Source organism: Dermacentor silvarum, chromosome 4 (assembly GCF_013339745.2).
Source record: "Dermacentor silvarum isolate Dsil-2018 chromosome 4, BIME_Dsil_1.4, whole genome shotgun sequence".
Classification (NCBI taxonomy): domain Eukaryota; kingdom Metazoa; phylum Arthropoda; class Arachnida; order Ixodida; family Ixodidae; genus Dermacentor; species Dermacentor silvarum.
In genome coordinates this window covers 112,262,828-112,289,637 of record NC_051157.2, presented here as the reverse complement: position 1 = coordinate 112,289,637, position 26,810 = coordinate 112,262,828, and the positions used below count along the sequence as shown (strand labels likewise).

General features: G+C 46.6%; 1 protein-coding gene across 1 annotated transcript in view; it reads left to right on the top strand.

Moving 5' to 3' along the window:
- Positions 1 to 13,787, top strand: part of LOC119450504 (exosome complex component MTR3) — a 50,304-nt gene extending 36,517 nt beyond the window's left edge. Inside the window, exons 8-9 of the mRNA XM_037713982.2 lie at positions 4,026 to 4,139; positions 13,547 to 13,787. Of these exons, the coding sequence (XP_037569910.1) occupies positions 4,026 to 4,139; positions 13,547 to 13,690 (258 nt within the window). The 3' untranslated portion in view covers positions 13,691 to 13,787. The remainder of the gene's footprint in view (positions 1 to 4,025; positions 4,140 to 13,546) is intronic.
- The last annotated feature ends 13,023 nt before the right edge of the window (positions 13,788 to 26,810 follow it).

The following is a 26,810-nucleotide window of genomic DNA, read 5'->3' as shown; positions in this document are numbered from 1 at the left end:
GTATTCACCTTAAAGGTTCACATGACGAATTATAAGTTCAAGTCATTGCTTAAAGTTTATGAGCATCACTTAGCTCAGGGGTTCTCAAGCATCTTGGTCCCATTGAACCCTGCTAAGCTTCATCAAGTGCCAAGGAACCTCCCCCCTAGTAAAGATGCTAGGTGTAGCATGCAACATGTTTGGGGCCAACGATGGTGGGGGACAGGCTATTTTGATGGCGACGTGGAACCCACGTGGTGCAAACTGGTTGCACTTGTCATGACCCATGACAAGACAGCATCGCAACCAAGGCATGCCGAGAAAGCATGAGTTTTCAGTGCATACTGCACGGGAAACTATCACCTTTCATCACAAGAAGTCTTAGAATTGGTGCCAACTCTACTTTGCATACTGTAAAACCTAGTTCATTCGGATTTCATGGGACTTAAAAAAAAACGGTATGAATTAACCGAATATCAAGTTATCACAGGTATAAAGAAAATAACAAACAATTTAATGCCTGCTACGTCAACTCGCTTTTATTTACTAAATGAATCGGCAGCTCCTGTTTCTATTTTGCATAAAGACAGTACGGAAATGGCAATTCTCGTTGTTTCCTATCTGATTAGCGCTCGCAGCGACGAAGGCCTCGATACTTCCTTCGCAGTACGGCCACGGCGTGCGTCTTCATCTGAGGCACGCTTTTCACTACTGCACACAGATCCCGATGCTTTTTTTGCAGTGAGCTGGTCACCAACAAATTGTCTGTCCATTGCGATGTAGATGGTGCTCTTCATCCTCGACATCTTTGCACTGAGTCAAAGCGAAACTACAGTTTGCCGCAAGCGCTGCGGACGAAACCGCTGCCGCTATCGACGGTGACCTCGCAGTTCTGAGGCTGACGCACGCACCAAGACACAATGAAACTACCGTTTGCTGCAACGACTGTGAATGAAGCCGCGGTCGCTATCGCCGTGATATGGATGGCGACTACGCATTTTTGAAGGCACGCGGCCGACGTGTGCACAGAGTCAAAACTAAACTACTGTTCGCCGCAACTGCTGCGGACGAAACCGCGGCCGCAATCGACATGATCATGGATGGCGACTGCGCAGTTATGAAGGCACGTGGCCAGTCGCTAACACGGTGTTATGCACGGCGATTAAAGGCTTTAATGGCACAATTGGGCACGAAGCGTTCCGGCGTTGCTGTCACGTACGATTTCCGCTGATAACGATGGCGATGCAGACTTGGCGAGCGCAGAACCAGTGAATATTTGTCAGTGGTTTGCGGATCCCCAAGGAGGGGCCTGCGGAACCCCTGGGTTCCGCAAACCCACTTGTAGAACCCATGACTTAGCTTAAGCTAAAGATGTCGTAAGTCGCAATGAGGTAACCCATGTCATACTACTAAAGCAACAATTACCACCTCTGCTTGAACAGCCCTTTCTCACCTTCTATTTCTCTCAATGTTTTTGAGCATTAGGCTAATACTAATGGCTCACAGTTTGTACAGCAATATTTGCAGTGCAACTTGGTGCCTCAGAAGAGAAATCTTAACACTTTCATTATATTGCGAACATTGTGATTGTCATATTCCATGAGGCTGAATGAAGCTTGTTTGATGCGAGATGTTTAAGTGTTGAGCATAGGTGAGCTCAACATTACTAGACTCGGTTCAGTTGTTGAACTCTCCGTAGGTGCTCTATATCGCGGGCGCCCCCCTGCCTTGGTTTGCCGCCAGAGGGCGGGAACGCCGCAGGCAGCTCTACGCGGGTGCAGCTCTGCGTTGACAAAGGCACTCAGGTCCTCCGACTTTGCAACTTATGAACCTAACAAGTGTTTTCACCGTTGCCTTTTTTAATGCTTGTTTAGCCTCGCATTTAGCAGATTGAATGAAAAACTTTAATGAGCTGTGAAAATGCTGCTGAGCTCCCCTAGAGTGCGCTGTTGGAGTCCTTAGTCCAGTTCCCCAGAAGTCCTGGCCGTCTGCTGCACACTACTAATCAGCTGTTGCTGATTAGTATTAATTATTACCACGAACATATTATATGGCTCATGAGGCGGAAAATCCGACATAGGCGGCGTTGGCGTGACCATGCGATGGTCCAAAAAGTCAAGGGAGCCCAAGTAAGCCAATCGAGGCAGTTGATGACGTCATTAAGGCAGAGTGAATTAAGGGGAAGTTAATTAAGGCACACTTAATTAAGATAGAGTTAATTAAGGCACCTGAACCCACAACCATTGGTGGAAGTCCAATGCACGACCGTTGATGTTAAGGCGAAGTCGCAGGTAATTAAGATAGAGTTAATTAAGGCTCTCGAACCCACGACCTTTGGTGGGAGTCAGACCCTCATCCTTTGGTGTCAACTAAGGCAAAGTTACTTAAGGTAGAGTGAACTACAGCACGTATAATTACAATAAAGCTCACTACGGCACTTGAATCCACGACCATTGGGGGAGTCAAACCCACTACCTTTGGTGTTAAGGTGAAGTTAATTAAGATAGAGTTAATTAATGCACTCGAACCCACAACCTTTGGTGGGAGTCGAGCCATCGACCTTTGGTGGTCGCAAGCTTTCGCATTCATCTACGTAGGGATAAGCTCCTCGTGAATTTTAAATAATTAAATCAATTAATTAGTTCATTAGCACTAATTGTTGCTACAAATCAGCAGTCCAATCTATTAATGAATTATTTAGTACTAATAGGTGCTACTAATCAGCAGTTGTAGCGCTCAGCAGGCCGATTGGTGCATTTCCTTTAAAATACAGTCAAATCCCGTTAATTCGAACACGCTTAATTCGAACTTCCGGTTTATTCAAAGTGACACTGTAGCAGTAGCGCACCCAGGATCTCTGCCAGGGGGGGGGGGGGGGGGGGGGGGGTTGACAGTTTGCCAATACCATCTAAACAGCACTAATTTCAATTTCTTCACGGGAAATTGTCAAAAAATGCGCTTTTTGCGAGTGTGCAGACGATTGCGCATCTTACACCTTAGTTGCAGCACTCAAATGCGCAAGGAAAGAAAGGGGGTTAAACAAAAGGTGTGGTCAAGTCGGCCTCAGGGGGGGGTTACAACCCCCGAATCCCCCCCCCCCCCCGTCGGTGCGCCACTGCACTGTAGTCCCGTCATAGCTATGTCTATTCTAATGGGCGAAAACGCCTATTAATTCGAACGCGCAAGCATTTGTGACGGTTAATTGAAACATACCACGCTCCGACAATGCTTTCAGCAGCGCGCCAAATCACACGGCGGCGCCTTCGACCAGCATTGCTCTGACCCCGTCGTAGAGCAAAAGCTTAGGGGATCCCTCAACGCCGCACGTGAAAAAAAAAATGCTTCGGAAATTTTACCCTCTCTCAAATGGCAAAGTCGCCGTTTCTGTGTCGTGCCATAACATGCGTGTGCATACATCTAGGTGGTGTTGGTGCATACCTACGTCTCAGCCATGCGAAGAAAATGGCAGTGAACCCTTCTCCTTTCTGCTTCCTCTATTTTCTGGTCATGTGTTGACCTTGAACGCTGAGGTTCCGAGGAAAGCAGCGGCGGAGGCCCAGTCGATAAGTTGTAGCGGGCCTTGTAAGGGCCGCGCCTCGTCAGAATTGTGAAAAAAAAGTGCGGCCCTTACACGTGTCTGTATGATGTGCTATATGATGAAATATAGTGCCCGAAAAGAGTGAGGAAAAGGCTTGTGTTTGAGAAAAAGGTGACTTGGCACTCTGCTTGCGTGCTTCACATGCCGCACACAACTGCAAAATTTGGCTGAGATGTTGTTAGCAGCATATGCTATCTGCGGACTGTGTTTTTTCACAAAGCCCGAGGGGTGGTTCAGGACCCCTTTAATGTTGCTTACTTTTGACTTTCAGCCGATTTAAAGCAAGAGTGTGGTTTTTGGTAGTACTTTTCATTGTATGAGGCATTGCACATTGCATTTGCATTTTGTGTCACAATATTTAACTGAGGTTCCTAATTGCAACTGTAGTACAATTAGTTAGCTGTGGCTTGTAACAACGCTAATTTTTTTTCTCGTTTCCCTTTTATAGGATGCAAAGGACGACCTCAGTTTTGGTAGTATGACACTGGGATTCATGCCTGCACTTCAGCAAGTCACAGCATTAGTACAGGATGGTGAATTGGATGCTGCCTCCGTAGTATCGGTAAGATATATTGCCACCCACCCCATGTACAAGGCACCTACGCTGGGCCAAATTCCAAAGCCGACTTGAAAAAATAACCCAACGAAAGCGCGGACAATTAATAAGAGGCCTTCTGGTGCGCCAGCGAACGCTGATTGTGGTCCAAAGACAGAGTCAGAGCCCAGAATTGTCAAAACACAACAAAATATATTCTTCAAATAGGGCAGTTACATACACACATTTACACTTTGGCTAGGCACATCACAGTGCAATTCAGATGGGTGTTAACAAAACTCTGGAAAATAATTAACGACAAGCACTGAGTGTTCAACACATACAGTACAGAATGAATAGGAACTCAAAGTGTCCACTCGTATTCACCCGTGCTGGTCTTGAGCCAGACGACCTCGGCGTGGCTGGAGGCAAATCTCAAAGAAGGAACTTCTTCCGGAAATGCAAACGCTCGAGGAACTCGTTGGCTAGCTTGCCTAGGAATCCCCTTCTTCCCACATCGCATCTCTTCACCGGTGCGGTCTGATCCCCCCTACAGATTTCCGCTTGGTGCTTTTATCGCCTTCGCCACCGTTCCTCGAACTTTCTCACGGAGTCGTGCTCCCATAGCATGAACAAAGCCTGGGAATCTTCGACATTTCTTGCATTTTCGGCCACGTCCACCGAAGCTTCTTCAAGGAGGGTGGGGACTCATCCGTTGGCGCACGCCTGTCACACTCCTCACTCTGATCGCTGTGTGTCAGGGTCTGAGAGGGTGTTTCAGCAAGTGCCCTCTCTCTCTCCTCTCAATACTGTAACCATTGTGTATCTTGTTGAAGCTTCTAGTCTCCGTTGATCGCGTTGGCTGTCTGTTGTGTATGCACTCTCTATCCCTCTGTCGAAGCTGCTGTGGGGCTGTCGTGCTCCTTTGCTGGCTTAGGTGATACACGACACGCGCTTTAATTATGCGCACTTTTGTGACAGGTTTGGTCACCTTGACTGAATTACTCATTCTTCAATACTCCAGCCTCTGCTCAACATTGCTTTATGTGCACTGGCGGGCTAATTGGTGGGTTGCCATCTGGTTTACGGAGAGGTAAAAATAGGTACACGCATGACACAGAAGTGCCACATGTATGTGATATCGCTGGCGGGCCTTGTCGCTTTTTTGAGAAAGGCACGCAGCCTTTTCTTTTCATTTTCAGCATTCCTGCCTGTGTTAGGGTAATACTTTGCAGATACTCATCACTTTGTGATCTACACACTGCACTTGTCTCTTCGCAATGCCCAAACCTTTAAGCAAGATCCTCGAAATGATAATTATTATAATAGCAGGGTCTCTTGCCCTAAACAACATTGTGGGCTCTATGGTAGTGGGCACAACAATTTTTTAACTACTTGGGCTTCTTTGATGTAGACCTAAACTTAAACACATGGTCATTCTTGCATACTGCTTATTTTGTAACATGGATGCCACAAGAGGAAAGTGAATCCATGACATCGAGCGCTGTGATTCGACACCTCCTGAGAAAGGTGCAGAATGTGTTCGTTGAACATGAATCTCTTCTGAAAATTGTTTTAGGGTTCACCTCGAGTGGGCATAGCTACTGGCAACCAACTGTTGCACCTGCCACACATTTGCAATCTTCCCCCTTTTTTTTTTTTGTCTTTCCTACTGCACTGAAGCTGTGCCTTTGTGCCAATGCGGAGCAGTTTCTGTGATGTATTGCTTATCATCATTGTGTGCTTTTGGCGTTGACTTAGTGGTATTGTTCCTTACAGTCTCACGACGTGCCACAGGTATTCTGTTGACAAGATCTCTCTGTCCCGTCGTGTAAGGCCTTGCTGAAACTGTTAACTTTATTACTTTATTTGTTGCTTTTTTTTTTTCCAAGTTAAGGCATAATTCAGACATACTGGGAGGTCCCTAGGCAAAAAGATTCGCCCGAAAGGTGAAGCATCGATTGTGATAGAAAATTAGTAGACAGCCATACACAGTAAAGATAGTTTTATTGTCCGTATAAGCTTGTAAACATTTTCTTACTAATTATATTAACAAGCAATGGCGTCAGCGCGCACAGGCAAACATGAACACATCACACTCGATGAGCACTGACACTCGCTATCAAAACACTGGCGTGAGGAAGCACGGCAGCAGCAGCTGTCTATCGCTTCAACGCAAACTGAGCGGCGAGAAAACGCTAGCATGCACTAAGGTGTGAGCCGTCCACACACCTACACTGCCTAAACTCTGCCCCCAATGCAGATCGCTTTCAAGGTACGGCCCACATGGTATGCAGTTGATGCCAGAGTACAACACCGCCCCTTATCCTATTCCCCCCTTCGATGCCTCGAGCGCTTCCTCCCCGCTTTTCTTTATTGTGCACGTGAGATTTAGCCGTGGTTGTCAGCTCCCCTCGCATGCTTTCACTCACACATACGCGCATGGCGACGGTGTTATTGCCCTTGGACTATACAGTATAGACCACTTATAACGTAACCGCTTATAGTGCAGGACCGGATATAGTGCGGTCTTTTCAGACTCCCTTTAATTTTCCCATAGCACTCTACGTATACACGTATCGCTTATAGTGCAGTTGCGGGAAACGAAATACAGGTTACAGTGCAGCTGCCTGGGAGTACGGAAGTCGGAGACGGCGAACGCTCAAGGAAGAAAGACAGGCGAAGTGAAGGAGAAGGGCACGTGGTGCGAACCAACAGCCAGTGAGGCAGAAACCAGAATCTTGAGTGCGAGTCGTGAAATATCACGGCGTGCATAGCGAGAGAGGGCCACGAAACTGCCAAGGCCGGCCAACGCTTGCTTCCCGATAACGGCAGTAAACGAAAGTACAGGGAACGGGCGGCGCTGGCACGGGAGGAAGGCGGCAGGGAAGCGGATTTCGCCTCGGCAACTCCGCCGCTTCGGTGGCTCCCCTTGCCCTCCCTCGTACCTCCCTCACTTTCGACTGTCACCGTGCGCGCCCGCCACCGCTCCAGCCGGCCCGGCGCCAGCTCTTCGAAGTTTCGATTTCTGCTGTCATCGGGAAGCGGGCGTTTGCCGGCGTGGGCAGTTTCGTTGGCCGGCCTGGGACTATACTGGTACGGAAGACCTTGCACGCTGCTTCCCTCTGCGCCGTAGCTGCAGCGTGCAAGGTCAACACGTGACTAGAAAGTAGAGGAAGCATAAAGGAGAAAGAAGGGTTCACTGCCATTTTCTACGCGTGGCTACGGTAGCGTGGCTGAGACGTCAGCACGTACACGCATGTTCCAGCGCAACGCAGAATCGGCGACCTTGCCATTTGAGAGAGGGTGAAATTTCGACCGCGTTTTTTTTTTTTTTTTTCCTTTCTTTTGTTGTTTTGTTCGCGCGCGACATTGAGCCTTGAGGGGGGTCTCCTAAGCTTATACTCTATGGCGGTGCCAGAGCAATGCCAGTCGGAGCGCTGCGTGATTTGGTTCGAATTAACGAGATTCAACTGTAAATTGAATGCAAACGTTCTAGCCGCATTCCTTGACTGTCTCAAACGCGTGGCGGCTCGGTGCACATGTTTTGCATGTGTGCGGGCCGTGAAAATTATTGCTTTGGTTATGGTGCGGTACCGCTTAAAGTGCGGATATTCGCGACTCCGGCGACTTACGTTATAAGCGGTCTACACTGTATATGGAACACCTATGTGCCAAAATCAATTTTAGGGCCCCAATGCATCATAGACACCATCTTTGGAGAGGAAATATGGCTCTCAAAGGCTATGCTTTTGCTGGCGGAAACCGAAAATACATCATAGGTGTTGCCCCGGCACTTTGGGCGGCCAATCCCATCGTCAAGCCACCAAGCCGAGCGACATTAAAAGTCAACATGGCCGCTCGGGCCGGCGCAGGGTGGCAGTTTGCAACGCATGATGCGGGAACGGTCCCACAGTTGCGACGCAACCAGTGGCGTAGCCAGAAATTTTGTTCGGGGGGGGGGGGACTCACATTGCTGTGCGGCCTCCTCCTTATGAAATTTGTCGAGGGATCAAATACATGAATAATAACTGCATTGCCATTGCCACTGCCGTTGTATATTAGATGCTGCAAACAAATTATTGAATGCTACTTACTGTCAAGTAAAGTATGCATTGTTTCATAAAATAATATATTCGTATGTCCCAAAAATTGTGGCTGAAATAACTGATATCAATGCTACTGCGGGTTTTTTTTTTTGTCTATTTATTAAGTAAAGAAAATATCACACAAACTTTAGGACTATACCTGTTCGAAACCAGCAAAGCAGTGCATGCAGCTGATATGAAAAACGTAAACGCCATGAAAAGAACAAGTTGAGGACAAATATTTTCATGAATCTTTGTCATTCAAGAACCTTGTTTACATTTTTGTACATATGCAACGGCCAGGGACAAACCTCAATGACGCTGTCCTTCGTGGCAATAGATTGCGCAGGAGCAGCTGTTACTGGCCGTGTATTGTAATTACACCGAGATTATAGTCGCAAGAGTGAGTACATATAAAGAGCAGGAGTTCTGCAAAATATACATTAGAAATGCAAAGATAGAATGGCATATACAAATGCGAAGATGCAATTCCCGATAAAGGGCAAAAAATTGTCGCTGGAAACAAAGTTCACTGCTTGTATACACAAAAGCTCACAACAAGATATTTAAATATACGTATAAGTCTCCAGTAAATATACATATTTAAGCAAATGTCACTATAATGCGTCCAACAAGACAAATAAACATGTTGCGCCGTCAGATAGTAAACTTTGCGCATAGAAAGACAGACGATCCAGGCAAGAACAAAACTATGATCGCAGAAATCGTTATATGTACTTGGGCCATGTGGTGGTCGCGACAGCACCATATGGGCAGAATAATAGAGGAATAATGCAGAAATCAGTACGAAAATATGTACTTTAACTCCCTGTAGAGCGTAAACAAATATTCTGCACCTAATATTAAAGGGTGTTGCTTCGGTTCAAAAAAGAAGTAAAAGCAGGCAGCTAAAAAGGAAAGGCCAAACGAAAGCCACAGATGATGCGGCAAGTTAAACTACTGAGTGTGTTGGGAAACACACTCGGTAGTTCACCACAAATTTCTATAATTTCGTTTTGTACATCTGGGCTTAGATACGAGACATTACTGGGGCAACTTTCCAAATGGTTCTTCAGATATGTATCTCCCCAATCAGCTCGCATGCGAAGAAGCGCTCTCAAAATACCAATATTTTCAGCAGAGGATTTGCTTGAATCCATAGGACCACTGTCCCTATGGCCATGGAGAGCCATACCTTGTTGCCCGTAAAAAAAGAACTTCCTTAATAATAGGCCGTTAACTTTCGTCTGTTTATCTTATTTTACTTTGCCTGCACTGGTCCAGCTGATTGATCACATTGGGCATGCTTCCTGAAAATGTTTGGAGAAAATTGTCAGCTGCCAGCTGACAGTCATGGTGATACTTATTGTTTTCGTGTGTGTGGAAGATTGTGAGCGCATGCTTCCATTTCTTGGACACGAGTGCTCCAGTGTGCGCATGTTGGCCCAAGCTTATAAGAACATTAAACCCATAAAGTTCCAGAATTGAAAATCTAAAGCACGCCTTTGGAAATGTCAGTGCACCCTTCGCGTCAGAAGTTTATGAGAACTTGATACCCATAAAGTTTATAAATTGAAATCATGCGCTCCGTAGATTCCGCGGCCACTGTGAGATGCTGCAACGCGCCCGCTCGCTATCGAAAAGCCCTTGAAATTTTGTGCTCGGATGGGGCTCCTTGCGTTATGTGACTCCAGGTGCAAGGGCGTTGCCAGGAAATCCAGCCCGAGTTTGCAATGTTCGTGCCGAAATGTCTTTTCGAGCGTGAAAAAGACATTGTAGACAAAATCCAGAATAATTCCCGGCGCCGATGTTTGTTTTGGTCAACGGTGCATGCCAGCACGAAAAAATTTAGGGGGGGGGGGGCTGAAGCCCCATCAGCCCCCCCCCCCCTGGTTACGCCCCTGGACGCAACAGCGTCCCAATTCCCAATGCATTGGGTCCTATGGGAGCTATGCCGGGACTGGCCGAAAACAACATAACGGCTAGGAAAACGCAGCACCCGGGAATGTAACAGCGGGCTTCTACTGTATAAATGCAATCATTCTAGCAATGTGCGGAAGTGAGCCAAAGAGGTAACCGTCACGGCCACAGTTTATTGGGGTCCTTTGGCCATGGTACTGATGGTTCTGGAAGGGGTAGGTAGACAAAATTGCTCGGACCGGGTGCGCTAACGGGTTTTTTTCTACATGCCAAATACACATGCGGCGGTCTTCTTCCTCCAGCCAACTATTCTTGAACTCTTCCCATTGCCGCTTTTGCATTGTAGTAGTCAACGATGCCTTCGCGGCGCTAGCGCAGGAACATGCCAATATATATTCTACCTATCCTGGTGGGGGTAACCGAGCTTACATTCGCAGGGGTATGTTATGCAGCGAACATGTTGTGTGTGTGTCTCAGCACTGCAGCTGACACAATGAGACCTGTAGCAGAGTCTACAACACCCACAACCTTCCCACGTTTCGTCCTGCACTACTCTGCACCTCTACCCTTCACGATGGTGGTGGGAAGCCAATGTGGGCACAGGGTTGTCAGCATTATGCAAGCTGTAAATGCAGCTTGTCAGGATCGTCAACATCTCGTCAACTGCTGACCATGGTGATCACACTATACAACTGCCACTGCATGACGATGCTGCGCCTGTAATTGCGCACATGCAAGCCAGCAGTTGTAGTGTTTGCAAATGACCCCTCATGTGACATTACGCGTATGCCAAAGAAAGCACAGCTGTCAAGGCTCCAAATGAAGCAACGAAACTGTTCTGGGGGGGAGACTGCTGTAGGAAGTGCATATGCATGTGGCGTGCACCCTGCCATGATAAAATATCCTTGCCGTGCAGGGATATCCTGTGCACACATTTTGTGAGGCTGCAAGCTTTTGGATAAATTATGTTTAGCTTTGTGCTTCTATGTTGCCGAGTCTAAGTTTTTTTAATCTAATTTTGTTCCATGTGTTGCCTTTGTCTGCTTGTGAAAAGCTGCTTTTGCACCCTTCTATACTCTTCTATGAAGGAAGTGATGTCATAGAAGTTGTAACAAGTTATAGCTGCATAGCTATTGAGCAATAATAGCATTGCTGATGTTCTTGCTCTTCTTCGAGTCCATAAATACTTTAAAACATCCAATGAAATTTGGGCAGTGTTTGCCAAATGTCACAACAAGCGTGAGAAGTGGCTGTGGTTTTCAAAAAATAGATAGGTGGTCTTTTGAACAAAATTTTATGCTCCGTCTGGTGTGTACTGTAATAAGTTTTGGTTACAATGGTAAATATAGTATTGCCCAGTGACTAAATAGGTTTGTTTGCTGTGTTAAAAAAGGATTGCAATATGTAATGGTGCTGCTCTGCATCCTAGTAGGCTTGCCTAATGGCTAGATAGTATGGACAGATTGCTGCATGTCTTAAGGGGCCCTGCAGCACATATTTAAGAAGGTTCAGTGTGTTTTGATTGTGAGAGAACAGTACCTCGTGCTTTCCCGTTTCCACAAGGCTGTTTTCAAAATGTGTAGACAGAGTTTTGAAGAGTGAAAAGTTCCCCTTTACCACCTTTGAGGCTATTGGTCTAATTATACCATTTCTATCCAGCTAGTACCTGTAGCTTTACACCAGTGAGAGCAAGTTTTTGCAGTAAAATGAGAGAGAAATGACTAAGTAAGATATCACAGCTGTGTTCTCTCACCTTTAGCTATTGTCGTTTTACCTTGTGTGCCTTAACTGCCTTGAACCAGTTTTTGGTAAACAACTTGTCACAATGCTCACTTGGTTCTTCTCTACAAGTCTCCCCCTCCTCCTCTCTAATTTTTTTTTTCTTTTAGTTTGTGTTTTCTTCATTATCCTCTTTTGTGACATCTGAAGAAACCTGCCCAATAGGTATTGGTTTTCATACTGCAGGGAAAAAGAAATGAGAAAGGAAAGATTAGAAAGCAACCAATAACATAACAGTGCCACAACATCAACTCAACTAGAGATAATCAGGTGGTAAACACCAACCTGCATGTGCGCACCTCCTCACTTTCAAAGTGCAGCAAAAGAATCCCTCTAGTGCGATTTCTTTGTCTTGTTGTCCAGTTGTTCCTTTGAATTGATTTTTGGGTGTTAAGTGCCAATACCATGATTTGATTATAAGGTACGCCGTAGTGAGGCACTCCAGGTTAATTTTGACCACTAGGAGATCTTTAACATCTCTCTATGCACAGGACATGGATGTTTTTGCGTTTCGACCCCATCAAAATGTGGCTGCCGCGGCCAGGATTTGGTCCCGCGACCACATGCTTAGCAGCGCAATACCATAGCCGCTAAGCCACCGTGGTGGGTCAGTTGTTCCTTTGCTTCACACTACAACTCTCCACAGTAATTGAAATTAAATGTACTTTTGGCAGCAGTTGTCAGAAAAGTAAAAGCAATTCCTATATGTGCCACTGTTCCTCTATACACCCTTTTCACTTAAAAGGGCCCTGAAACACTTTTCTAACTAATCATAGAATGTCCCTAAACTATTAAAGAACGTCGTCTCACGAATCTGATGCCGCAAAACTTTTTTGAATCCTTCAACTGTAAGTCAAAGTATCGCACTGATACCCAGCTTTCTCTCTTTTCATCTCCGCTGGTGCGCTGGAAGCTTCACAGTGGAGAAGCCAAGAGAGCAAAGTCTTGTCCAACAGTTCAGTGTCACGGCGGAAAAAAGGCTTGTCGCGGTACCCCATGGCTGCCGCGGTAGACTACGCTATGCAGCACGCTGCTGCCATTTTGGAGGCCATGTGCAGCTGATGCAGCTACACGCAGTGCAAGGATGAAGTTATTTTTCTTTCTTTTTGAGTACGCAGATATATTGTTTATTTATTTAACTCATAATTGGCAGGTATGTATTACTGAGAATGCTCTCGCGAGCACGAAATCAGCCAATAGCGTTGGTCGGCCAGCTGCTTTTGGTGTGACGGCATTGCGGAAGCGAGGGCAAGTGATTTTTCGCCGTGTTTGACACAAGATTGTAAGTTCCCTGCTGCATGCAGTTCCATAATATTTGGCTCACATGTTCACAGCAGCCTCTACAACAGATCGGCAACGTTTTCTTACTATGTTCAAAAAGTGTTTCATGGCCCCTTTATGTCTATATTTTTCATTCATTTTGTTCAGTTGGAACTGGTGGGTTGTATTCTCAACCTTTTGTTATTACCCTCAAGACTGTTGTGAAACTTCACACTGTTTTGAGGTAACGCTTCTGATTCACACATTTCTTCTAACTATCCAGCATATTGCCACTGGAAGCTTGAAATGTGCATTATCATGTACAACGTGACAAACAAAAACACTTGGTGTGATTTACGGTGCTGTTCATATTTCCCATTCTTGCAGGACATGAAAGCCTTAATCGCTGCATGCCATCAAATTTATCCTCTCGTCCAAGACGTTCTGCTCAAAGAAGTGGAGGAGAAGCTGAATGGAGAAATGAAGAAGATGGAATTGGGGTCAATGGAAGAGGATGGTGTTGCAGCGTGACATGAGAGAAAATTTTGGACTCCTCACTGCAGCGCGTGAATTACAGAAGCCATTCTCATTTTACTGTACATAATCCATGAATACAGAAGTGTCTTCATCACTGGTTCAATAATTGACCGTGTTGGTATAGATGCTGTTTTAGACATTGAAGTGGTGTCAACATATCATTTTCTTTTTAACTCTTCAGAACGTCTGTGAATGCACGTGTTGGCAGTTTTCAGTTAAATTATCTAACATTTTAATCAAATGAGAATTAAAACATTTGCGACAAAATAAACTTTGTTACTTGAATATATCTTGTGATGGGGGTGGTAACTCGTGCTTGAAAGTGGGCATTGTACAGCCTTTTGATGTACTCTTGGGAACAAATGAAATGTAAACAAGGTAGGGCTCACTACATATAATGTGTCCTTTCATTCCTGGTTTCACCACTTTGAGTGATGGCATGATTTCAGCTTGTAACTTAGTGTGGATCTACACCAGTTTTGCTGCAAGATACACAGTAGTACATAATTGCACTCTAAATTTATTGCTTGTAGAAAGCATTCTGTAGTAACTGCTTTGTGCTATTGATGATGGTTGTGTGCCCACACCAAACTGTGATGAATTAATGAACAAACAGGATCAGCGCATTTCCTAGCTCATAACTAAGGGTGTAGGAATATTCGAAACTATCTCCACATGAATCGAATAGTGTCTAATTCGATTCGGTATTTGAGTCGAATACTAGTCACTATTCTAAATGCAAAAATTTTTCAAATACTTTTTGATTATTTCAGAACATCATCTGTTGCCCCAATAAACATAAAAGTGGAGCAAAAGTACAGTAAACTTTCAACCCCACAGGCATAGTATAGACATACAACATGAGAACTTGCGCAGTAAAGCAGGCTACGTCACTTAGGTGGTCATACTTTACAGGCTCTATAGCGATCATTCGCACTCTCTGAAGAGCCCTGTGCATGCGAAGAAACTACTTGTTTGCTCCTAACGCTCCATTTGTTAATAAAGAACTCTTCACAACATACTACGTAATGACAGAAACTTTCTAACTTTAAGAGTACTGGGATGTGAGCATTGTTTTATATTGTGATAACGGCTGTTTCATTATTCCGAAACTATTCTAAAAGTATTTGATATTCGATTCGGTCTCAAAAATCTCTATTTGCACACCTCCACCCATATCAGTGGCTTGCAGCAAATGCTGCCTTAGTTCCATCAAGTCAATTATGAAACATTTTGTCATCTCCCAGTCAATTATCATCGGTAACCTCAGCGTGCACTGTTCATCCACTCTGGGAAGTTTGAATATCAATGCAAAAGGCAGAAGCTTGGTATCCTTCACCTCTGACAACGAACTCTGGTTCTTGCGCTCTTAAGGCAGTCCTACGTTTTCACCTGGCTCATCATACAGCAGCTGCCTTGGTTTGTCTTTTATCTCCTGAAGTCAAGACAGCCAAGTTGAAAGATTCTATAATTTCATATGCAGGGGAGTGATCATATTCTCACACTTTACGAGATCACACGACCAACTTCTTACAATTTATGTGATACGGTTGAATGAGTTGATTGGTTTGAATGTAATTCTCTCGTAAGACACGTGTCAAAAGAATGTATAAAATACGTCAGGAATGCGTTTGGGACACCGTCGTGCGTGCAAGCCGACGCATTCCATCGCCGATGGCTAGTGCCGTTCAGCCCAGCCAAGCGCCCGACAATACAACTATGGCTGTCACATTCGCTCCCATTGCGACGCAGCCTGCTTGGGACGCCGTTGCCCGTGCGAGCCGACGCGTTCCATCGCGGATGGCTAGCGCCGTTCGGCCCAGCCAAGCAAGCGTTTGCATAGCTCAGTAGTGTATCCGCCTCCCACGCAGCGGGCCTGAGTTCGATACCAGCAGAGAGCGGGTACTTTTTTTCGCATGCGATAGCGGCTACGGGGCGGCGGCGGCGGCATCATCGCGACCCAAAACGGCTATTGGAATGAGCCCATAACAGCTTACGCTGTAAAATAACGTAGAAGAAGCAAGTGCACAATGGCATGACAGCATGCATACACTCGCATGCTCTTTGAAATTCAGAACTCGATAGATACTTCGAGTGACTTTCAGCGATCCACCTATGTGCTGAACGAAGGTATAGACATATGGAGTCAGTCGATGATTTAAGAATTGCCAGATGTATGCAAAAGAATATCCAGTGCTGTTTAGACAACTTCGAGGTATAGGGTTGGGCTGCCTCTTGTGACTCACTAGTACCCCATAAGCCATTCGTCTCACTTATGGAGGACGGTGTGAAGTCTTTGAACTCCCCCAATCAGTTATATTTCCATACAAAGCTCTAGCCCTCTTTCAGCGGCAACTGGATTTTACTGTGACAGGTTTCTGCATGAGACTATCGATCCAAATGACAGCCCCCACCTTTCATTAGCTCCCCACCACTGTGTAGCCCCTTACGGAACCATTTTCCTACCAAGAACTTATGGTGCACCTTTTTGTGCAGATGTACAGTGCTCACGGATTGAAACGCGACAATTTAGGCCTAACCAATGCGCATGCTTTTGTTTCCACCGTCGGTAGTTTGTGTGACATTGGCGCAATCTCAACTCGTACGCTTAGATCAGAGTCCAAGTCACCTTTCGTGACCAGATTCGAAGCAACAAGGCATGCTACTCTCAAGTAATTGCACAGAAAAAGAGTTCTACCCAAAATTGGCCCGTCGCGTTTCAATCCGTGAGCACTGTACATCATCATTATAGGACCTGATGGGATTTTGTACAGAGCCCTGTGTCTTCTTGGTTAATGGGCATGGGACATCCTACTTGAGTCCTGTTGAAATTGCACGCTTCTCCTTGTGTGGAAGGCGGGTCATTAGCTTCACTTCTCAACACTGCAAGACCCCTTTGAATTTCATCATAGCACCCGATTGTATTGACTAGCAGTATGGCAAATGTTTGAGAGGATGGTCTTTGCATGCTTGGCATGGTATCAGGAGTACCAAGATGTCTACCCAGAGGCCATGGGTGACTTCCGACGAGGCTGCTCATGAGTTGATGTTGGTGCTCAGCACCAGAAAGGCTGAAGTGTTTCAGCGCTGCCTTACTTGACATAAAAGGGGCATGCATCAGTGTTAGACACGAAGCCATCCTTGTTTCTTTAAAAGCAGCAGGCATTGGATGGTCATACGTTTTGGTGGATGTACAGGTGCCTCTCTCTGCAACTTTTCATAGCACAGAGGATGACCCCACTTGCACTACAACTGCAGGGCAGGGTACTAAGGCCTGCATTTTTAATATCGCACTCCTTGACCGCCTTTCAGGCACACTTCAGTAATCAAATACGCTGCTGTCTGTGTTTCGGTGTCCGGTGTAGCTTGCCTGCGGGAGAGTGTGAGGCTCCAGAAAGCTGCTATCTTGATGACACTTTACTCGGCAACTGATTTTCCAACTTTGAATGAGACTACCTTTCTTTGGAAACATTACCCACCTTGAGTTTGAGTTTATTCAACCACATGGTACATGAGAAATGTGCATTTGTGGTTGGATATGACGAGGAGAGAGAGAGAGAAAAACATTTATTTAGACCATCGAGTTGATCTTGAGGACGAGTGGGTGGTGTCCTCATTCCAGGACTGCACTGGCCATGGCTGCTCGACGTACTTGCTGGACGAGAGCTTCTTGTCCCGCCAGGGTATCGCCAGTCAGCTGTACCTCCCACCGCTCAAATGACGTGTTAGGCGTCTTTAAATGTTCAGGTTTGCCCCCGCACCCCCACGAGATGTGAAGAGCGTAGGGCGTGTGTCGCCGCACCAGGGGCAGATGCCGCGATATGTTTGTGGGTATATTTTGCTGTATCTGTGTAGGTTTGGGAATGTGTTTGTTTGGATAAGTCTGAGGGCTATTGCCTCTTCAGTGCTGAGCTTTTTGTGAAGGGGAGGATAAATCCTATGGTTGAGTCGCTGGATCTTGAGTCCGTGGCAGTAATTTGATGGCAGGGGCACAAATGTAAAGGGTGGGGATTGACCAGACGATTGGTTTTGCCCCGCTCGGTTAATTAGTGCTCGAGTTTAAGGCGTTTGCTCTTTCATTCCCCTCCAGTCCCGCGTGACCCGGCGTCCACGTGATTTGATGGGATTTTTGCAGCCTCGGGCCTAGAATCTTAGCCGCCAGCACCGGTGTTCGTCCGTGGGCAGGCCTGTTGCGAGTCGGTAACGACATAAACTTCCCTGCCCACCCTGTCATATTGCTTTATTACTAGCGCCGCGGCTATGGTCTCAGCCGCAGCTGGGGTCTCTGCCCTGACGGAGGCCGCGAGGGTTAAGGAGTTGTTTCTCCCGTTCACGGCAGCTACCGCGAAGTGCAGGGTACGCCGCCACGTCCACGTACGTTACGTTCGGGATATGACGAGAAAAAAGCTGCATAGAAGCAGCATGACGAGCCCCTTCACCCCTAAAACAAAGCAAAAACAACAAGCACACGCAGCAGAAAACAACGGTACATAAAATTACATATACATATGTGGTCTTTCACAAGAAATTGCGAATAAAACATTTACATAACACAAAAACTAGATGCTCTATAATTGTTAAAATAAACACATCATTTTATATACTAACTCTGTTTTTGATAAAGTTCTCAATTGTTAGTTTCCACCTATTTAGTACATTTCGAAGACAGAAATGAAGAGTTTAAACCCCATAGTTAGTTCGAGGACGTGGTACATACCAAGTCTCTGTATGTCGAGTTGGACGACAGGCTGTATTAGGTTGCAAGGCAGCTAAATTACGTATGTACGTACTGCCTCTGCCTATTTCAGATTTAAAAGCCGACAAGAGCTGGTATTCATAGCAATAATCAACTCTCACGATTCTGAACTTCTTAAACAATTCAGAGGTGTGTGCATTATAAGAGACACCTTCAATCGACCGTAATGCATTTTTTTGCAGGGTGACTAAAGCATTTAAAGATTTTTTTAGAGCCTGTTGACCAAACCAGATAATAATGTAGATGAGAAGAAAAATGTCACAGTTTCGCCCTAAGGGCGAAGCAATGAATGCGATAGCAACACAGCAATGTCATACGAAGTAAGGTGAGCGGCTTTGGTAGCAATATGAATTGTAGTAAACATGAGCTGATAAGTAAGCAGGTGTGCTGCGGCGTAAGTAGACCGACATGAAGAGAGACTCGATGACCACGAGAAGGCCCGTGGGCAGCGCGTGCGAAGGGACACACCTGTAGCGCTGCACTGCCGATCCGGGCAGCATTACATGTGTGGCGTGCGTTGGAAAATGTGGCCCGACTATTACTAACTGAATGAACAAGCGTGGTGTGAGCGCGCACAAACAAACACGAATAGATCACACTGAATGACTGCAGACAACGACTGTCAAAACGCTGGCAGCAAGCACATACGCCGCCGTGGGCGAAGGTACGTGCGGTCTATCGCTTCAACGGAAACTGAGCGGCGAATGCACGGCGCAGAAAGGTCAGAGCCGTGGGGAGATAAGAGACGGTGCGGGCGAGCGACGAGCGCGGTTGTTGGCAGAGCAGAAGTGCGCCCCCCCCCCCCCCCCCCCCGCGCTCCCTCCGGCGCTGGCTTCCCGCTTCCTTGCTTGCGCGTGGGTGATTGAGTGCGTTCGCTCTCCGTGATAGCGCGCGTCCCCGCACGCTTCCGCTCGGGCATACGGCGCGCGGCGAATATTTCATCTATAGGGAACCTCACGGCTACGGCGACGGCAGAAATCCGGTTGAAGTGTCCATATAATTGCTATCGCAATAAAAAAGGGCATTGTACACTAAAAGCTTTTGAGGCGCAGGTAGTATATGTTGACACCTACGCAATATGCCTAACACTCTAGAAAGTGTATGACTGATGTGCTCAGTATGGTAATCCCATAACAAGTATTCGCTAAAGATAACACCAAGTGTTTTTACGGATGGGGAAAGTTTGATTTCATTGCTGTTGAGTAATAATTTCTGAGATGGTTTAAAAAGTTTTGATTTCACTCAGAACAATACAGCTTTTGTCTTAGATCAATTTATGTGTAGCGAGTTTTTAACAGTCCATACGGATATTTTTGCGATATGTTCTGATCTAACCTCTTTCATGCTACAACTTGAACCACTGACCATGTGCCTGACCACTGGGTATGGGCAACTAGGCATATGCCCATTTTTGGTCAGTCACCTTGAATGAGTGTTTGCCACACTTTTAAAGAGTTCTCTAAAATTTATCTGGCACTGGGCAGAATAGAACCCGCGGCACACGGTTTAGCACGCGGCACACAGCCTGACGGTTTACCAAAATTGCGTGCGGGCTACAAGGAAACAATACTCGGCGTTCGCATGCACTGGCGCGCCGCGCGTGGTCTTCGTGGCGGCGGCGTTAGATGGCGCAGTGTACCACCGTTTCTCTTTCGCAGGCGCGAGGACGGGTCCTCGCGCCTGCGAGAGAGAAACGGTGGTGTTCCTAAATAAACGCATCACTGTTTTAATGATCCAAATATAATCTATCAGGGAGGGAGAAGTCTACCTGACTGGAGCAGTATTTTTTTTATTTGGGGTGTTGCTACGCTGCACTCTGCAACACCCCAACGACCGCCGCTTCGCGTCGGCGCCCGGCACCGCGGCTTCCGCCGCGGCACCGGGGTACAAACGCGAGCAGTATACGCTTGTTTACACCGCCACAGTTCACTGAGATCAAAAGTCGTCATGCCACACCAGCACTACTGCAAGGATTTCCGCCACTAGAACAAACGCTGCAATAATAAAGCGCGGCCGGCGTGGCCCAGACACCGCCAGAAATTCAACGTGCCCTAAACGGTTCGCTCCTTACGCACGTAGGAGCTGCGCTCGGCAAGGTCACTGCACCCGGTCCCGGAGATAAGAGGGCCACGCTCAGCGGAGACGAGTGCCTCAAAAGTCCCTAAGCGATTATGTCCCTAGGCACCTAGGAGCTCCACGATTGCCATGACAACACGTGTTAAGCGGAAGTCAAGTGACCCGCGGTGCCACGCCCCCGCTGTACCTACGAGCAATTGTAAAGTCGCATCCTGGAACACCAAAGGAAGTGGCATGGGCAAATCTGGGCGTAAATGGACACATATATGCTTAGCACCAATTGAGCGCGACGATACGGTCGTGGCGCTAAACAGCCCATTACGCACGCGTGTACAATCCCATAGGCAGAGCAGCCTTGGACAGATCTATATATAGAGCCCCTAGTGGTCACGTGTTTGGGCGAGTTTTCCTTTGTAGGAAATATAAAAATTAGCCGCGTGGTGGTGCTGCGGCAGTACACAGAATTTAAAACGAATTATTCCCATATTTTACATCGACGTGAAGTAGCGCACTGTTTTAACACTGTTTCCTTCTGTAAGGAAGGTCTAGCGCCCACCTTCATTGCAATTTGCATAAGGTTTCGTGCAATCGTGGCAGTTTGGTCTAGGTGCAAAGCAAAATTGGACAACAACAACAAAGTATATACGTGCTGATGTCTTTGAATATGGCTTCAAGCAGTAGGTGTGTTGTTAGCATATAATGTTTAATAACATTTTTTTAAGCGCAAGGGAAACAGGGGCGAAAAAAGGCACACATACGCTTGTGTGTGTGTGTGTGTGTGTGTGTGTGTGCGTGCGTGCGTGCGTGCGTGCGTGCGTGCGTGCGCGCGCGCGTGCGTGCGTGCGTGCGTGTGTGTGTGTGTGTGTGTGTGTGTGTGTGTGTGTGTGTGTGTGTGTGTGTGTGTGTGTGTGTGTGTGTGTGTGTGTTTTCATTGCGCTCGTAGAGTTCTTAAAAAGGGAATACCATACCAACGTGCCCACCAGAATGTCACTTAGCATAACGACTTGCACTGCGACATCATTTCAGCTTGAGTAGTGCGACTTCGTTATTTGAACATTTTAAAACGACCTTAGAAAAAAATGAACTATCAAATTTGCAGTCTATTTGCATAATACAAACAAAATATTTATTATTGCATAACTCACATTGACAAACTGAACAACCACATTTTGCAGAAATCCAGGAAAATGTTTTATCCAAGCTGGGAGAAAACGAGCTTCGGAGGGTGGCAGCACTTTGAGGAACCGGCGAGACGCGGGTTATATTTCGTCCAGCACCGAAGAAATCCTAGCTCTTTCCGTACTGCGCCCATTGGGCATGGTTAATCCTCTATCGATGGTTTGAAACGCCGCTTTCGAGACCTTCCGCGCCGCTCACGGACATACTGCGCTATCGGATGTGAAGGAGGAGAACTATAGTTTTCTAAGCAGTTGGCTTTTTTTACGCGAGGCGATGATTTTTAAACGCGCTACGAAGTTTCGAGATCGTCAGAGAACGCAAAAAATGGCCGGCTCCGGAAACGGTGCGAGCGCTTCGGGAGATCGCAAATATCGCGATTCCGCTGCCTCTGCGGCTGATCTTATCGATATACATCGAATAGCAGCGAGACAGAGGACGCTGACTTTTCGTCGGTCTTTGAGTCTAAAAGCGACGACGACGGAAACCAGCCCGGAACATCGGCGCCCGCAGCCCGGCACGCCCAACTGTAGTCCTCGTAGTAAAATTTTTGTAGCGAAATACCTGTTCCATGAAAATTTTTGATTTTTTCGGAGATAGCGCCTAATAGACGGCAATACATTTTGTATATCTCATAATTTTCGTAACATTTTTGCTTAGTAGATACCAAACGTGTCTTTACAAACTTTGTTCAATTTTATCGCACAATCTTGATTTTAACAATTTATATATTTTTATGACATGCATCTCGTTAATAAAACTTTTATGCGTGAAAAGTGCATTCATTTTGCTTTCTGGTTATGAATTACATTAAATATTGAGTGCCGTAGTTCCTTCAGAAAAAACATCTGCCGTAACATACAAAAACACCTATTGTCCCCATGGTAGGGAATAAGTTAAAAGATATTTGTAAGAGTCTGGCGCATACTCATTCAGGAGGATTGACCAAGAATGGGCATGTACCCAGTGACCCAAGTTGTCTACTCGGGCACGTACCCGTGACTCAAGTGGTCTACTCGGGCACGTACCCGTGACTCAAGTGGTCTACTCGGGCACGTACCCGTGACTCAAGTGGTCTACTCGGGCACGTACCCGTGACTCAAGTGGTCTACTCGGGCACATACCCAGTGACCAAAGTGGTCTACTCGGCCACGTACCTAGTGACCCAAGTGGTCTACTCGGTCACACCCAGCGACCCAAGTGGTCTACTCGGGCACGAACCCAGTGACCAAAGTGGTCTACTCGGCCACGCACCTAGTGACCCAAGTGGTCTACTCGGACACACACCCAGCGACCCAAGTGGTCTACTCGGGCACGAACCCCGTGACCAATGTGGTCTACTCGGACACGTACCAGTGACCAAAGTGGTCTACTCGGGCACATTCCCAGTGACCCAAGTATTGGCATGAAAGGTTAGACACAAGCATACCGCAAAGTGGGTGAAGTTCCCAAAGAATCGCATAAAATGGAGCTTAATGTACTTCACGTCCTTGACGTGATAAGATGCCTCCAAGCACGTGCCGTCATTTCCAAAGTTTGTTACTGTAAATAAATACGGTGTCTTCGAATTAAATGGAACATACTTATTTTTATTTATTCATTCGTATACATGTGTCGCATACACATGCATGACAGCAGGGGGGATATAACAATGAAACACGAACAAATGGAACATTAAGCACGTAGGGCATGATAAAAAACATCATTTGATGAACATAAAATACGAGTAACATGGGAAGGAAGGCTATTCCACTCGCTGGTCGTGCATACAACAAAAGGACAAATTCTGAGCTCTTCCGCTACTATGAAGATGGACGCCAGCGAAGCTTGGGATATGGTGGGTCTGCTGCAGTGAATATTGCTATAGTGAATTTATATATTGTCATTATTGACTATATGGAGCGTCCCCGGCATGTTCTTCAAAGAGCAAGGACACTGGCGTCTTGTTTTCGCCCTGCCGCGATGGCCAAGTTGTGCGTTTGCTGCGCCAAGTCCGCCCGATCGTCATAGACAAGCGTAATGAGCCACAGCGTTCATAGCCGCGGCACACTGCACGGCATCGTCAGAATCCTGACGTCAGGATTCTGGAAGATGTGGTTAAACGAGCGTCCGTCCCATAGCGAGTCCAAGGGGCATCTGCTGAAAACAGCGCTAGTGCGATCTCTGCGTGACGAAACAAAGGAGCGCAACGATTGGTGGGACGTGCCGCCGCCGAGTATGGCGACACTTGTTAAAAAAAAATTAAATTACGGGGTTTTGCGTGCCAAAACCACGATCTGATTATGAGGCACGCCGTAGTGGGGGACTCCGGAATTTTCGACCACCTGGGGTTCTTTAACGTGCACCTAAATCTAAGTACACGGGTGTTTTCGCATTTCGCCCCCATTGAAATGCGGCCGCCGTGGCACGCACGACACTTGTGAAAAAGGCATCGGCAGTGGCGAGGGGTACAGCAATGGGCCATCCATCATCCATTTTGACACCTGTGCTGGCGGGAAACCGCTACGCACATGGAGCCGAAAATTGTTGATCTACTTCCGGTCTGCCTATCTACTTCCGTTGCCGGACGTGATCTCCTGGAACCTAGCATATAACAGCTTCGCTGTAATAAATACGTCACCCCTGTACACCGCTTCATACAAAGCGGGCAACGCTGCGGAAACTACGCATATATATAGTGCTGCTGTAGGACTCTCACTGCGCGTGCTTCGGAGAGCAGAATTTCTTCGTCTGCGACGTTTTCTACGAAATAACTACTTCATATATTACAAGTTGTGCACGCAAGTTTCCGACAAATCGCTTACTATTTGTTCGTGTTTGTGCTTCTAGTAAAGGTGACGTGCAGCTGATGCGCTATGGCTGCTGGTCATAGAAACGCGCTACTTCGCTAATTTGGTGGTAAATAGGTTTTGATCTCCGACGCCCTTCGTGTAGTAAATACTTCATATTTTGTGGCGTAAGAGTACAAGACCTGATTTTACATCGAATTACGTAGCGCATACTATAATGTTTTTGTTAATATGTGACGAGCTACCATTGGGCACGGTGGGAACAGTGAAGAGAACAGCATTTCCTGCTATGTATGAAACGGAGTATATAAGGAAATTCTCTTATTTTGGATTCGGGATCCCGTCTTTGAGGTATATATGCTGGTTCATTCCTTTGAATGCCTTTGATTATACGATTTTTTAAGGCTTACAAAATTTTAAAAAATTGCTCGCGGCGTATAACATAATTCTAGTCCTTGAGATGAATTACTCGAGGAGGTGGCCATCACTTGCACGAGAAGTCGGTATGCATAATTGACTAATTACCAAAAGTTTACCCATTAAAATGTTTAATTAATTTACGGCACACATTGAAATTTACGAATTTCTGGAAAGCATATTCATTTGGAACAAATTTGGAGGATGGCACGAGCTTCCAGTTAAGCGTCATAAAACTTGCGGTGGAAATGCGTTGTTCTTCCACCTACTTTTTCTAGCAAAACGCCGTTTTATGCATTGAAGCTCACGCATTTCCTCGCACACTTTGGGAATGATCATATCTCGAAACTTGCGTCATCCCGAAACATACATGTATGTACTGTGAGATTCTGACACGCAAAACAGGAAAGAAAGTTCCGCGTTAACGTTGAAGCGGCACAGCTTTTGGCATGCGAAGTAATCTGGGAGTTGGGAATTTTCCGCGGTTGCCGAAGACTACCGGCCGTCACATGTCTTCATGCGATGATGGAGATCTGTGCGTATAGTGGCATGTCAAACACTGGTTTCTATCGTATACGCAAAATCTGCGAGTCGCATGCCATGTGTGCCATGGCCGTTGCTGGTGCCTGGGCTTCTTCTGTGGTACCCGGTCGGCTGCTGCCGATTCTTTCTTTGAGTGTCGGCACTTGGTCGCGCATTCGCGCGTCTCTCGGAAGCGCGACACCCGCGATGACAGCGCGACCCAAATAAACATGTTGACATTGACGCACGCGCGAGCGAATGCTTTCCTACTGTAACCCAATCTTGCCGTTCGACTCGTGCATATGCCTTCCAATGGCTTTGCTCTGTGCTGACGTGAAACTTCCCTGATCATCACACCTTCAGTTGCTGCTGCAGTTTTTTTTTTATTTTGTTTATTTATTTTACGCCGTTTCTTGGAAAGGAAGACTGCCTTTTCGCGCGAGCTGTGGACCGGAAAATTCGGTAATTTCGTCGTGGAAGCGAGTGTGGCGGCGGCGGTGGTGGCTGAGCGAAGTGAAGAAAGAGAAAAGAGACGGCGTGGAAACTTGTGTGAAAGAACGCGCCTTGCTTTTCCGTGTTTGGAGCAGCGCTTTCGTGCAGCACCGTATGCGCTTTCTCTCTCTCTCTTTCCCTCTCTCCCTCTTCGACGTTCACCATTGCGTAGCATCTTAGCTCCTGCGGAGTGAAATGAACGCCGCTATACAAGGCGGCGAACACTTTCCAGCTTCTTTGCCTTCCATCTTTGTGTTTTGTCTTCTGCTCATGAAGGTTTCGTAGCGAATAAGTGTGTTTTTTCGACTCGACACGGGTTGCTTCTTAAGCGATGCTTCGCTGGCCTTCGAAGTGGCAAAAGAGCTCCGCGCACTTTTCTCCGGCTGCAATCTTCTGTCTGACGTCGATTTCTTTTTTATTTTTATTTTTTCGTCTTCACAAATTTTAGGGCGCGTGGTGCTTCCATTCGTTTGGCGCTCGAGCCTCTATCCTCTCCGTGGTCGTGGGCTGATTTCGACGTGGATGCGAGCTTCCTTTTAATCTCGCGTGCAGTGTAGTGATTCCCCTTGAGAGCAGCGAAATGTTAAGGAGGAGGAGGAGGCAAGAAAACGGCCGTGGAAGAATGAAGCGTGACCGCTTGGAGCCACGCTTGAGCGAGCTCGGGTTACAGGAACACCGAGTAAGCTCGTGCCGAGCGCGCCTGTGCGCTCGCTGGCCTGGTCCATAACGCTTTCATCGGTGCGGCGAACTTGCTCCAGTTCCTTTTTTTTTGCGTGGATCACACAACATGCCATTGTTGATCTTTTTTTTTCTACGCTCGAGAACGGCAGCCTTTTTTTTTTTTTTTTACCTCTATCACACCTGCCCGATCCGTACAGTTGCAAAC